At 37.5% G+C, this 14,652-nt stretch overlaps 1 protein-coding gene across 2 annotated transcripts in view; it reads left to right on the forward strand.

The window, feature by feature from the left end:
- PJA2 (praja ring finger ubiquitin ligase 2) overlaps positions 1-14,652 on the forward strand; it is a 74,470-nt gene that overhangs the window by 40,499 nt on the left and 19,319 nt on the right. The window contains exons 7-9 of one of the 2 annotated variants that reach the window (XR_001161249.2): positions 1,913-2,027; positions 2,411-2,532; positions 6,179-6,337. Coding sequence is in view for 1 of the 2 variants with exons in the window: in XM_003788925.3 (XP_003788973.1) it covers positions 1,913-2,027; positions 2,411-2,532; positions 6,179-6,304 (363 nt within the window). In the remaining variant the exon portion in view is untranslated. Of the gene's footprint in view, positions 1-1,912; positions 2,028-2,410; positions 2,533-6,178; positions 8,793-14,652 lie in introns of those variants that run through there. The other variant, XM_003788925.3, reaches the window with a different exon arrangement.

Consider the following 14,652-nt stretch of genomic DNA (forward strand, 5'->3'; position numbering starts at 1 on the left):
TCACTGCCAAAGATGTGGGGGAGGGAGAAACAAACTCCTCACCTACCCTTTTCACTGGACCCCAAGCCTCTTGGGGTTGTTCTCTGCTGATATCTTGCTCTTTGTTCGACTTTGCAACATCTTCCTTCAGAATCTCTTATAGGTTCCTGGCACTTTCTCTTGGAATTGCATCCGATCCATGATTGTTTGTTTTTCATCTAAAATTTTTTTTTCTTTGTGAGACAATCTGTCAGCTGGTGTCTGGTCAGCCATCTTCAAATTGGTCCTAATGTGATGTTTTCAAGGTTCATTGGTGTTGTAGCATGTGTTAGAATTTCTTTTTTTTCGAGGCTGAACAATATTCTACTATGTATATATACACATACCACATTTGTTTATGCATTCATCTATCAAGGAACACTTGGTTTGCTACTATCTTTTGATTTATTCTTGTGAATAATACTGCAGTGAATGTGGATGCACAGACCCCTGTTTGAGTCCGTGCTTTCAGTTCTTTGGGGTACATACTCTGGGGTAGAATGGTTGGATTACTATATAATTTTGTTTTTTTATGTATTTTTTAAGAATTGCCATTATGTTTACATAGCAGTTGTACTGTTTTGCTTTCCCACCAGCAGAGGGGTCCTGGTTTTTAGAGTTGTCAAATCTGCTTCTACTTTTTTCTCCTAAAGTAGATTAAAATTAAGGTCTTTCACAGCTCTGTCTTATGATTCTGCAATTAGGGTATAATACCAACAAGTAATTATTAAATTATATGATAATTATTTGAGTACAATAGCAGTTCAGAAGGAAGAACTAGTATAATCTGAGGCCACTGACATAGGCTTCATGGAAGAAACAGACTTACCCAGTCCCAGAGGAACTGATAAGATTTAAAGGATAAATTGAAAGCACCAGGCCAAGGAAGCAGTCTGTGCACCAAGAGTATATCATTGTACAGGTGGCAGGCAAAAAGACAAAAGTCCCACCTGCTATACTAATCTAACTGGAGTCAGAAAGGATGAGGGTGACTCATACATAATGTTCTTTCTGTCTTATTTAGAACAGTCATTTTGTATAGGCATTTGGAGCCCTAAGTGAAGTTCACAGCCCGGAGAACCTAGTCATATTTGTGAACTGGCAGCGTGAATATGCTGAGTCTGTACCAGTAGTAGACATTGCCATTTGGAAGCACACTATTTGCCTCCACACCTTCAACATCTAGTCACCTTAGTCACATCTTATCTTCAATGACTTGGTCCTCTCTAAAGTGTTTACTTTCTTTTGTACTGTTGACCCCACACAAGAGCTCATAGTTGGAAGTATTTAACCCCTTCTCAGAAAATACAAATATGATAGGCAAATAGATGATTATTGGGACACATGGAAACTAATTTATACCTTTCATAGGAAAGCTATAACCTAATTATAGCCTTAGACTATGGAGAAGGGGGTAGGGAGAGGGGAGGGGAGGGGGATGAATGGGTGGAGGGTGATTGGTGGGGTCATCTCTATGGTTTATCTTACAAGGGTACAAGGGAATCTTTCTAAAAGCAGAGTATGAATGTCTTAACTCAATACTAAGAAAATGACATGAAACTTATGTTAACCAGTTTGATGAGAGTATTTCAAATTGTATATGAAAACACCATACTGTACCCTGTGATTACATTAATGTACACAGCTATAATTTAATTTAAAAAAAAAGAAATTATTTTTGTTTTGTGAAAAGTTGGGCTGTGTTTGTGTGTTTGTTGTTTTAGTTTGAAGGTGATTGTGGTAGTTCCTTTGGAAAGGGGCACAAGGAGCAAATGAAGCAAACCAAACAGGAAGAAAATAGTGGTGATATAACTTTGGCAGATAGTTTAAGAAATCGTTTTCTATTACTGTTTGAAAGTATTTTCTAACAAAATATTTTAACTTTTCTTTTCAGACTGCCCTGGCACATTTAGAATCTCTAGCAGTAGATGTTGAGGTGGCCAATCCACCAGCCAGTAAAGAAAGCATTGATGGTCTTCCAGAGACCCTTGTTCTTGAAGATCACACTGGTAAGGCAAAGTTGGCTTCAGATGTTGAAAGATACTTTGTATATTTAAGTGTATTATCAGTGTACCTAGAAGATGAAAGTGACTATCAGAGATTTTTATTACATTTTCTGTAGAAACCAGATGCTGATAAACTTTTGACTGGTAGACAAGTATTTTAATTTATTAAGTAATAGGCTGAGACAAATATTCCCTAGTCAGCTTTTCTACAAAAGCAACATTTACTAAATTCTAAATTGTCATCTATTAGACAGAACCATGTTTTCCAGTTAAATGATCTAAGTTTGGTTTGTTTGTCTTTCATAGGGATCCATGAGTATATGTTGATTTTCAGTTTTTTTAAGTTGGACTTTGTGTGATTAATAGATCTAAATTGTTGGTTTCAGCTATTGGTCAGGAGCAGTGCTGTCCAATCTGTTGCAGCGAGTATATTAAAGATGATATAGCAACAGAGCTGCCCTGTCACCACTTTTTTCACAAACCTTGTGTCTCAATTTGGCTACAGAAGGTGAGTTATAGAATTATGTTCTTTAAAATTAATACTTTAATAGTTTCTCCTACAAGTTAATGATAATAGTATCTTTTAAGCCTATTTAACTATGTATGTACAGAGCTTTTTAATACAGTGTTAAAAACTGGTTACCTTTAGGGACAATATGGAACTATTGTACTTTTGCAATTAACATTGTCTGAAAAACAACAGACAACAAATAACGTATTTTTGATTACTTTAGGAATTGATTATATATCTGAAAAATGACTTTAAAATATTAGAAGTATAATCATAATCCTTAAAATTGGAAGTATAATCCTTTCAATTAGAAGTATAATCATAATCCTTAAAATTTGGTGTTTACAAAAATATCTTAAGCAAAGAAGCTTTTGACATTAAAGTATTGTAACAGTGTATAAATATTCACCTAATATGTGTTGATGTGTCTGAAAATGCATATGAGGGATATTTAATAACCCACTAAGTACCTTATTCTCTTTTGTATGTATTATCTTTAGATACTTACCCAATAAATTTAAGTATATTTGACTTAAAAGAAATAATTGTACTTAAATCTTCTCTGTGAGTTCTTTTTGTACGTAAAGAATGTTTATGTCCAGCTCAATAGGAATTCCCAAATCACTGTCCCAACTGCGTGTTCATGGATCTAGCAGTCTCTCTTCTCTGTAACTGCTCCTTTTCCTTGCTCTTCCACTCCTGCTCCCCTTTCATCCTTCTCTAAACTTTTTAAAAACCTCTAAAATTCAATGTAGAAATGTTCTCTGTTTCTTTATTAAATCACATATATAATTTAGTTGTTGATGTTAGCTTCTGTTTTATGTCTGTATGCATATTTAGTTTGTACTTCAGTTTGATGTTCTACTTTTACAAAACTTTACTTGGATATTTTTCCATTTGCTACAATCCTTTGTCTCTTTACTTCTGCTTAGCTCCCCTTCTTTCTTCCTCACTATCCCACTCCCCCAACTCCCATAACTGCTATTTCTGTCTAGGAGTATGCACAGCCACACTTCTGGGTTGCTGAAACCATTATTCTAACTATGTGGTATCAAGAGGTTTTTTTTTTTTTTTCTTTGCACTTTTTGGCTGGGGCCGGGATTGAACCCACCACCTCCGGTATATGGGGCTGGCGCCCTACTCCTTTGAGCCACAGGCGCCACCCTCAAGAGGTTTTTTAATTATTATTTTTCATAGAATTGTGCTGTAGTTTTTAATACCTTAATCTCAGGCAGTTTTTTTTTCTATTTGAATTTTAAATTACTTTATTTATTCATTTCTCTCCCAAAAAAAGAATTTATTTTAGGATTACAGTTATGATTATGTTAGATTTATTGGTTATTTTTAGAGGATTACGCTAAGACACCTTCAGAGTTAGATTGGCAAAACACAGGGAAATGTCCTTCCATGGACACTCATTGGAGTCAAGACCGGAAGCTGTATGATTGGTTACTGTGGACTTTTTTGTCTCTAACTTTATGTCATTTGTTGAAGGATACTGATGATGATATGTGTATCACATAAGTGAGATAACCCATAGCACCTGGCAGGTAGGAAGTGTCCAGTGACTGTTAAAAATCATATCAGATGAAAGCTGTTACGAGAAATTAGAGATGTTTTTCTTTTATTAACAAAGTCACAAATACAAATTGATGATGATACAATTTACAAAGACCAGCCAGCAGTTTTAAAAAAAACAAAATGTGCCAACATAATTGAGATTTGATAGGTATTACCTACGTGAAAGTCTTGTGTGTTTTAAGTCTATGAAACTTCCTGGCATTCTGGATTCTAAATTATTTTTAAAATACTATCTTTTCTCTCTCCCCTTCCTTATAATTTGGGAAACAGTTTTATTGGTAATTTTTCTTAACCTGTTTATTTGGCATTATGTTGGTACAGCCTAGATGGCTGTATCACACGATATACCCATGTCTAAGGTTTTTATAAAGGTTGAAGTAAATAGTCAATAATGAATTTAGTAATCACATAGTGTAGGAAAAGTAGCAGTGAAGTTATTAATAATTAAAGATAGAATTCAGTAACAAAGAACTTTAAGTGCCTTGCTGATGGTGGTTATGGAAGTGCTGTTAAAATTAGTGAGAATGCAGAAAATGTGTGTGTGTGCCTGTTATCTGTGAGGTCCATTTCTCATTTCATTTCCACTCCCACACATCAGCCCTGCAACCCTTGTTATGTTAAATATTATTGTATTTACTTACTTTATTTCCTTGCCTCCATTAGAGGTGTTTGCTAAAATGTAGTTCTAATCATGTTATTTACACTCTCATAATAGAGAGACACTGAGACTTCCAGTCACCTGTGGAATAGTGTGAAGTTTCTGTCGTGGCTTTTAAGGCCTTCTGTGATCTAGACCCGGGTTGGTCCCTCTAGATTTACTCTTCTGTACATTTGCTCGTGAAGCCTGGCATGATCTTCCCTTATACCACACCCTCTGTAAGATTAGACAATCTAGGTAGGCCCAGCTTAAACTCCACTTTTTCTGTCCTTAATAAACCCTTTCTTTTTCAGAGATTTCAGAAGTGCTGTTTGTGTCCTTGCTGTGTGTCAGGCACTGATAGATGATTCCTGTATACTTTCTATCTAGTCCTCACAGTAACTCTAGGATATGCTGCTATTCTTATTCCCACTTCCAGTGAGTGTTACTTGTCCAGCATTATACAGCTCGTATGTGTTTGACCAAGAGCACACTCATCTATTTGACTCTAAAACAATGTGAGGGCCCAATCTGTGTGGTTAGTGCACAGTGATTATTTGCGAATTGAATTCTTGAATTACAAATATTATCTATGGATTATAATACTGAATTATACTTGACTTTTCTATAATCGACAGTAATCACTTTCTCTCCTGTTCAGTAACAGCTTAATGTGAGGCCTTTCCTGGTTTCCTCTGGGGAGAAAGTTCCCAAGATACAGTTCTTTGTCACCTCCAACAGCATGGTCTCTTTGGGGAAAAGCCCAGATTTGAAAAGGGATGATCTCTATAATCCTCCATTGGCCCTAAGGTGTTACACTCCTAGTGTAACTGCTTCCTTCTTCCCACATCTATAGTTGATTGTTTCAGCATTTAGAAGGCACCTATCTTATCTTTTTGGAAATTCATGGCTTATAAAGGTCTGAGGCTCTTTTGCTTTGACAAGTCTGTGCTAGACTAAAGTGAGGTTTTAGTGTGATATGAGAAGTCCTGGAGGGAATGATTTGGTGTGAATTAAGCAGGTCTCTGGTTTTTCTTACATGTACACAATGGATTAAATAATGATTTGATTCAGATCATTGCTAGCTAAACTCTGACTTCTTCATATATGTGCATTGTGATTCTCTGCTCACCTTCTATCACAGCATCGTGTGTGCAGGCTTTTAATTAAAACTTACTACGTTAAGGAGGAATGATATTAAAGGTGCAAACAATTGAGAGACCTTGGTTACTCGCTCTGATGAGTGTAAAGGAGGTGCAGCGGAAATAGCATTAAAATTTAGTTTGTCTATGTTGTGTTGCTTTGAAGTTTTTTTAGTTTTTAAGAACTTGATTGGTTATTAGGGTAATGATACTGTTTTTTCTTTATTAAGTTACTTGTGCGGCTATTGTTCCTGGTGGTTCTCAACTTGTTTTTTTTCTCCAGTCGGGAACATGCCCTGTGTGCCGCCGTCACTTCCCACCTGCAGTTATCGAAGCATCTGCAGCTGCCTCCTCCGACCCTGATCCTGATGCTCCTCCTTCTAGTGACAGCACCGCAGAAGCGCCCTGAACCTTACCAGCTGAGATGCAATCGTCTATTGAAGTAAATCTGCAAATTCCTTCTAAATATGATGTGCAAATAATTATATATAAATATATTTAAAAATGCTATATATAGTATATGCCATAGTTTAGAAAGAGAATATTCACCTTTCTAAACTAAATTTAGGTTTGCAGGAAGTACTAAATGTTTGCAAGCTGAATGTTGAAGCAGTGCGTCCATTTTGTTTAGTTAAATTAATTATAAATTCAAGCTTATGAGTTAACTCTCTCCAGAAGAAGTATCATCTGTGTGGCAGACATTTGGCTTTGTCTATAAAACTGTCACTAAGTGGTGATAATTAAGTTCTCCTATCTGCAGCAAATGTGAAGACTCCGATCACAACAGAAGTATTTGGTTTCATTGGAAATAAAACAAATTCTAAAGCATGCTTTTTCACTGGTCCCTTTGCTTTTGCTACATCAAACCTCTTGGTTTATAATACTGAGACGTTTTTTAGATGTCTTTTCCATCTTTGTTTAAAATTAGGACTTCAGAATGCCAAAAAAGGCTAAAAGTTTGGCAAGAACATGACAAAATTTTAAAATCATAGATATAACTCCCCTGAAATGCTTAGGTAGTAAATTATTTAATGAAACAGTGGATGTGCTTAACATGAAGTTAGTAAAGCATGTGAAGAATCTAGTGTGCTCAGTACAGTGAGATGAATTAGATGGCCTCCTGAAACCCTTTCTAACCTCTCATCCAACCTGTTTCTCCTTTGATAAAAAGGTCCAGAATACTCAAGGCACATCTGTTTAATAAGTATTGAATATAGTTAGTTTAAGGTAGTTTTGGTTCTGTGATATTTTTGAAAGGCTGGTAACTTTCAGAGGGTCATCTTTGTGACTGTGTAACCCCAAACCAAGATGCACGGCTTCTCCTTTAGGGGGTCACACATAGGGGCGAGTGTGTGCAAACACAAACCTGTCAGTTCACTTCAAATGTGACTTGACATCCACACCAGACTGTGCTGGCTGTTGGAATATCACATCTGAGCGAATGAAATAGTAAAGCACATGGTGAGTATACATCCCTCCAGTTGGTCCATTGATAATTTAGTTTGGACACATGCAAGGAATATATATATATGGCTTCCCAAATGCAGGATTACAATTATTTCTCTGAGTATTTATGTTCCATCTCTTTTTTCCATTCTTAAAAATAAATGAGTTTTCACTATTGGCACATTTGAGGCTTAAATATTAGAAACATAACACTTGCATTCTAATTTTTGCATATATTGTAAATGTGTCTGGTATTTACAGCAAAATACTGTGTACCCTCTTATGGGTAAAACAAAAGTGAATATTGCATGCATGTAATGTGGTGAATTTGTAATTTATGGATTCCTTGGGGCTTCTGTGACTTTGGAAATGCTTACCTTCAGGCCTTCATGTTGCATTAGCTGGCATGTTTTCCTTCTGATGTACAGAGTCACTGTGTATAAACTAATCTTTGCTTGTTTTCTACTCTGTGATCTTTCTCATATTTCGTTGATGATCAGTTAGTGTCAAATAGTCAAATCAGATTAAAATTAATTCTCATGTGTATATTGTGGAAACTCGTGGCTAATGTAATTTTTTTTGTTTCTTTCTAAGTAGTATTGATCAGTTGTGACACTTACTGGTTAAACTTACATTGTTAAAGATTTCTCTATAATAAGCCACACATTATATTTAGGTAGTATTAAAGGACCTTGGTTTTCTTCTCCTAGATAGCAGCTGTCCCAAAGAAAATATTTCTTCTTTGCCTGTTAAGATTTAGCTATTATCTGCTAGTCGTTAAGAGGTTTTGGTTCCAAACTCAACCAGCAGTGTTGAAAGCTGAAGTGAAGATCGCTGTTGTACTTTTTGCTTTCCATCTGTTACTGTCCTTCATTCTTGGCACTTGACTGTCTATAAACAGCTGCTATGAAGGAGAAAAGTTGAGGAAGGGTTGGTTTAAATTTAAAAAAGGATAGTGAGGTTTTAAGATGTTTGTGGTAACAAGCTGGATAAAAGCTAAGGCTAAGAAGTTCAGACCAAAATACTATTTGATCGTATCTTGGATCCTTTTGAAAAAGTTAAGAATATATGAAGGTAAATTAGAAATAGTATTAATATTAATAAAATATTGTTTATCTTATTTCTCTATTTTATGTTGTGACTTGACCTAATAATTTTATTTTTTTAAACATTTTCTTATTTCTTATAATATGAATGCTAATATTTAAAGGTAGATCTATGTGGTTTCCTTTTGTGTTTCTTGTTTATCTCTAAGCTAACTCTTAAGATTATTTGTGATATGAATTTTTATTTAAGCTGTTAAATATATATGAACTGTTAAAATGGAATGCAAGTTTTTCAAAAGCCCAGGTCTAAATGTAATGATTGGTTTATTGTTCTACAACCCTGGCCCATCATTTTCCGTGTAAATCATAAACAATAAACAGGATATACTCGGTGGTCATTTCTAATATTTAATTGTGTAATCATATCACTTCTGTAATATAACCCCCGAAGGAGTTAGAGTTAATGGCAAAGAACAGCTGTATTAAGTGCACAGTAGGCTCCTAAGTGCAAGGTTTTATTTATAGTCCTTGATGTCATCTCTGAAGGCCCCACAGAGTCACATAGGAGTTGATGGACTTCCTGCTACTGGAGGGGCTCTGAGTCCTTGTCTTCTGCCTAAAATTCTTAGCAGTCTTGGGGGTTTCACAAGATCCTGGTTTCCACACCAACTGTGGACTGTAGAAACCTTCAAAGTTCCACTAGGAGGCTGCCCCACTGTGGTGGCTTTCTCTAAGTCAGGCACAGGACCATCATTAAGTCTACCTGCTTAGCAAGATTCCTCCTGGTTCCCAAAGGCTTCAGAGACCATTGCAGAAGGGCCAGATGGGTGCTGATAAATTAGGAATTAGATTAACACTTAGGTAGATAAAAACTATTCATTTTGTTTAGATGATTTAGAAAGTTTAAAATTCTGATTCCCTCCTAATAGAATAAATATATGATAGAAAATAGTCATAGAGCTGGAATCAAATGGCACATCCCTACTGTAGATTTATAACTTCATTATAATTTTCATTTAGCCACTGCTGAGTAAAGCTAGTTAGTACACCTACAGGAGATGGATTTCACCTGAGTTGTCACCCACAATTCTATACAAATAGCACACATGTGAAACTAGACAGAAGAGTCCTGTTTATTCCATCTAGCCACCACCTCTTCATATCCTTCAGGCTTTCCACTTTTCTGAAATCTTACATGATAGCTATTTCAGGCCAAGCTGTGATCAGCTCTTGTAGCTCTCTCAAAATATGTTGTTCAGAGCTAAATGCAAGTCTTCTGTGGTCTAACTAGAGCAGGGTTCAGGAGCATTATTGCCAACTTCATGGTGGTTTTCATATAGCTGTCCTGGTTGGCATATGTTCTTGTTATTACCGCCAGTGTTGTTAGACAAGCATATCACATTGTTGTCTCTACTGAATTTCACAGCATAGCTGGTGAGCCAAGTCTACTTCTGTCTTCATACAGTTTCATTTTTTTTTTTTCTTTTTTATTGTTGGGGAATCCTTGAGGGTACAAAGAACCAGGCTACACAGCTTACATTTGTTAGGTAAAGTCCTTCTTATAATTGTGTCCCGCCCCAGAAAAGTGTGTATCACACCATGACCTCCCACCTCCCTCCCTCCTTCCCTCTCTCCACTCCCCCATTCCCGAGTCTTCACCATGTACAAGTGTTAGTTGACCTCATATCAGAACTGAGTACATTGGATTCTTGCTTCTCCATTCTTGGGATGCTTTATTAACCTGATTGAAGGACAGCATTCATCCTTACTAAATTTTACTTGTAAAGGTACTTATGAATTTGGATTCTTCCTCTTAGCTTTGTGTCAGTTCCAGTTTTGATAAAGCATGACTTTGGTATTTAATGGGCTTTCATTAATAAATACCAAATTGAGCAGGATGGAATACAGACCCTCTTCAAAATGCTAGACTGCCCTCCCAATAACTGATCCAAGAATTAATACTTTGAGTATAGTTGTTGGAGTATGTACCAGTCACTTTATGTCCTCTGTTTTATCTCTCCTAAAGAGGAAACCATAAAAGTTTTGTCATGTTTGGCAGATGGATAGATAGAAGTATCTTTGGAAGTGGCATAATCTGCTAGGATCTTCAATTAGGAAAGGAAATAACACCAGCTGGAAATGCCCCTTTCTAAGTGAAAGCATGCTGTCTCCCTTTTAACTGTTCACGTGCTGTCTCTTAACCTGCCTTAGAATTTGATAAGTGATCAGTGTCAGTCTTATTTTAATAATTTTTGTAATCTGCTTTTTCCCTTCACACACACGTGGTATTTGAAATAATACGACCTTGAAAAGTACTTAATCTCTCTGCTTGTGTTTTCTTTGTAAAGTAATGAATCTAAATTATAAGTTCAGTACTACTGTTTGTACCTGGATAAAGGTTTAAAAAAAAATGCTTTTCACTGATGTGCAAAGTCATGGAGCAGTATGTTCGGTTTCCGTCAGTGTTTTTAACACTACTTTTTGGACACTGATGAACAGTTCAGGTAAAAATCTTAAAAATATCTCAGTCACCTCTCATGAGTTGAGAATTGACAAGGAAACTTTATTAAATCAAAATAAAGAAATAATTTTCTGAATACAAATCTTACTAAAAGGCTACAGGCCTAGCTAACATACTAATAAAGATCGGTGGCAATTCATTGTAGTTTATATTCTTAGTTTATAATCAATACACAGTTTTTATAGTGAAAATTGGTGAAGAGCAGGTCTTTATCTTACCTTTGTAGAAAGATTCTCTTACTGTTAGTAAGAGATTCTACCAGAGATTCACTGCGATTTCTTCTCCTTTGATTATAACGGCAGTTCTTCCTAATAATACTCACTTGTAACATGTGTTTTTGCATGGTGACAACAGCTCCTGTTTAGGAAGCACTCACTGAGTGCTGGGCAGTGTTGGGTTCTCTGTCTTATCTGATCTCCATAGCAATGGCGGGCTTAGTTGTATCCTCCCAACCTATAGATTTAAAACAGTTGAGTCCTGGAGATGGTCAGAGAGCCCTGGTTTTTCAGTAAGCACCGAGAGTTTTCCTTTCTGTTTGTGCTGCATTCCTGGGTACGAGCAGCCTGTCTCATCAGTGTTGTTATTTAAGTAAGTTGTTAGAGATGCAGTCTGATTTTTTTTAATGGGAAAAATTGGGGTCTGTTTGAAATTCCAAAAAAAAAATGTTTTCTCCTTGTCATGTTCTCCTGTAGTGATTAATAGACAGTTTGGGACAGCTGACAGGTACTCTAAGGTGGCCCTGGCTAGTGAAGTTTCTTAGTCCCTAATAAGGTCTGATGAGAACTTCTTCCACTGCCTGGTAATTTGGGATCCTTAAACTGTTCTGCAGAGCTGTCCCTGGCCTCATAGTTGTGTAGCGTCCTGTTGTTTGTGCAGCCAGTAAAACTCACTAACGCAGACACCTGTGTACAGGCAATCTGAGCTACTCGTTTCAAAAGTCTCCAGATTTTTTCCTCAAGAAGCAGTGGACATTTGCCCTTCACAATTGCAAGTACTCTGGAGGCTATAGAACCTGCCTCCAAATTGTTTTGTCAGAGAGAACAGACCCTTGACAGAGGCTTGGCTTTCAATTTCAATTCTTAAATGCCATTTCAAATTATTTCCAGCCATTGAAGCCAAGCCCCTGTTCTATTTGTCTAGACCCCTGTTCTTATTACAAAGAACTCTAGTGTTACCACATACCACCTTACAGACTGACCTGCAGCTCAACAAATAGTACCTTCTTTTGACCTGGACCAAATATTCCCATAGCTGAGTATTTCATTATCCCAGGTTGCTGCCATTCTAGAATGTCAGAGTTTTTCTTTCAGTTTAAAGTAATCTTTATAGCAGATAAAGTCAGGGATGGGGAGTACAAAATCAACCTTGTCTGCCCTTGATTGGATGATGATGAAACTATTCACAAGTGAACACCTCGGTTACAACCCACATCTAAATGAGTAAACAGCACCTGGATGAAAAGATCCAAAAATTTTAAAGTAGTGAGTTAATGAAAATAGTACATTAGCACGTATCAACTGACATTCTCTCTGAATCTCCTGGAAAAACCTTCACCAAACCAAACAACTTAAATATTTAGATAATGTGAGCTGCTATCCATTTAATAAATGTGTGCCAAGTGCCTACTCTGATAAACTTGTGAACAAGTAGGCAAAATTCCTGCCTCCTGAAATGTCCATTGAAATGAAGAGATTGTTACAAGTCCTCCATCCCCAACCCAGCTGGATTTATTTACTCAGTAGAAAGGATTTTGGCCTGATGAAGGCCTTAGAGCAGTGATTTTCAACTGGTGTGCCACAAAAATGTTTAAAGACCATTAGATAAATTATTTTTGAAAGAAGTTCAAAGCACAGTAAGTATATTCTTTACTCCTTTTTTTTTGGATCAACATAATTTAAGTGTGTCACAGAAGTTTAACTGTAGGTTCAAGTGTGCTGTGAGATAAAAAAAAAAAACAAAAAAGGTTGAAAAACACTGCCCTAGAGGCTTATTTCTGATTGCCCAAGCTACAGACAACTACCAAGCTGGGCAACCCCTCAAGGTGACTTTCGCTACCAGCAGCTACCCTCAAGCCCAAAGGATCTCTAGTTATGTATTTATAGGATGAAGATTTTCTTAGGCGGTTATAAGCCCAAAGGCCCCCTGCAGGCCATCTCACAACCGGGAAAGTTACATAAGAAGTTATTGTTTAGAGATGGGACCAAGTGGAATGGAGAGAAGCAAAACCTTACAGTATTTCACCTTACATCCTGTGCTCTGTTATTAGCCTTCCTTTTTACTCCCTGTTCTGTAAACCATTCACACGTAAACATCCAGTGTGTTTTTACCCAGAAAGTGGGACATAAAGCAGGCAATTTTGAAGCATCACTTTCCTGCTGGCCATCTAGCCTCTGGTGCAAAATATTGTATAATTCTTGGTAGCCTTGCTGGTAGACCAGCACTGACACAATGAACTCTGCAAACTGTCTTACTAAGGGCTTGACAAGGAGTAAACATCACTATCAAATTGTCACCCATGTTATATTGCGACTGTCAGAGCAGCTGAATGGGTCAAGTAGAGCACACTGGGCTTCAAGGGGACTCGATGCCATGCAGTGGCACAGCTGTGCTAGGACAGCTCCTGCCTGACTCAGCAGCAGTGCCATGGTAGACACAGGTGCCAAATCTGGTTCTGTCAAGGCTGGCTCGGGGAGAGCAGAAATGTTGCAGAGTTTGGAGAGTTCGTTCTTCCCCACCTCCCATTGTTGTCTAATGCATTTTTCTCCCCAAAATAAGTCCCTGCCTGGAGAACCCTCTTATTTAATGCATAAATGGGTGAAACTATAGGAGTGGAAGCAGAACAGAGAAGGTGGGTTCATCACAGTGCCTGGCACACCCTTTCCCTTGAATGAGGACATTCTTCTCATTGTCAAGAGTGGCAAGGTGCCTGAGAGTTTACCCTGCTTGCAATCTAACAAGTTTCCTAGATAAGGGACGAATATATGCCACCCATGGAACAGAGACAAAGAACTTTATTTCTCATGGAGCAACAGCCAGCGTAAGTTTCATAATTACATGAGTTTTCTCTACCTTTGCTGTCCCTTGGGGATTGGCAAAGGTTGGTCCAGGTGGAAGGCTGCACATCCCATGAGTTTGTGTCACAACTGAGGAAATGTGAATTTAGCTCCAAGGGAGCTTCAAGCAAACCTGCCCCAGAAAGTGAGATCTGGCAGAGGCTAAAAAGGTGACAAGGAAGCCGCTAAGCATGGAGAGTGAGACCCAAAATGTAGGTGGCTAGGGCGGTGCCTGTGGATCAAAGGAGTAGGGCGCCAGCCCTGCATTGTGGAGGTGGAGGTTTCAAACCCAGCCCTGGCCAGAACGGTAAAAAAAAAAAAAAAAATGTAGGTAGCTAGAAACCAAATTACAGCTAGTAATTGGGAGACCTTTAACTGATGGAGAGCACATTACCATCTAATTAGCATAACATGGGTGGGCAGGGCTTCATAAAGGTTCTAGGCAAGGTACCTGCATTGAAAGGGAACTGCTACGTAACCAGCCTATTGAGTTGTGTAACATTATCATTATTATTATTATTTTACTTCAGATCAATATGGGGTGTATACAGTTAAGTTAGATATACATGTTGTAACCCCAACCTGTCAATCACCCCAAAAGGCAGGTAACAGCAACCAATCCTGCCAGGACAGACTAGTGAGCATGTGACAGGCAGCTGTGCTCAGATTTGGGCTTCTTTCTCCTCTCCTG

Source organism: Otolemur garnettii, unplaced genomic scaffold, assembly GCF_000181295.1.
Source record: "Otolemur garnettii isolate 467f Iridium unplaced genomic scaffold, OtoGar3 scaffold00030, whole genome shotgun sequence".
Taxonomy (NCBI): Eukaryota; Metazoa; Chordata; class Mammalia; order Primates; family Galagidae; genus Otolemur; species Otolemur garnettii.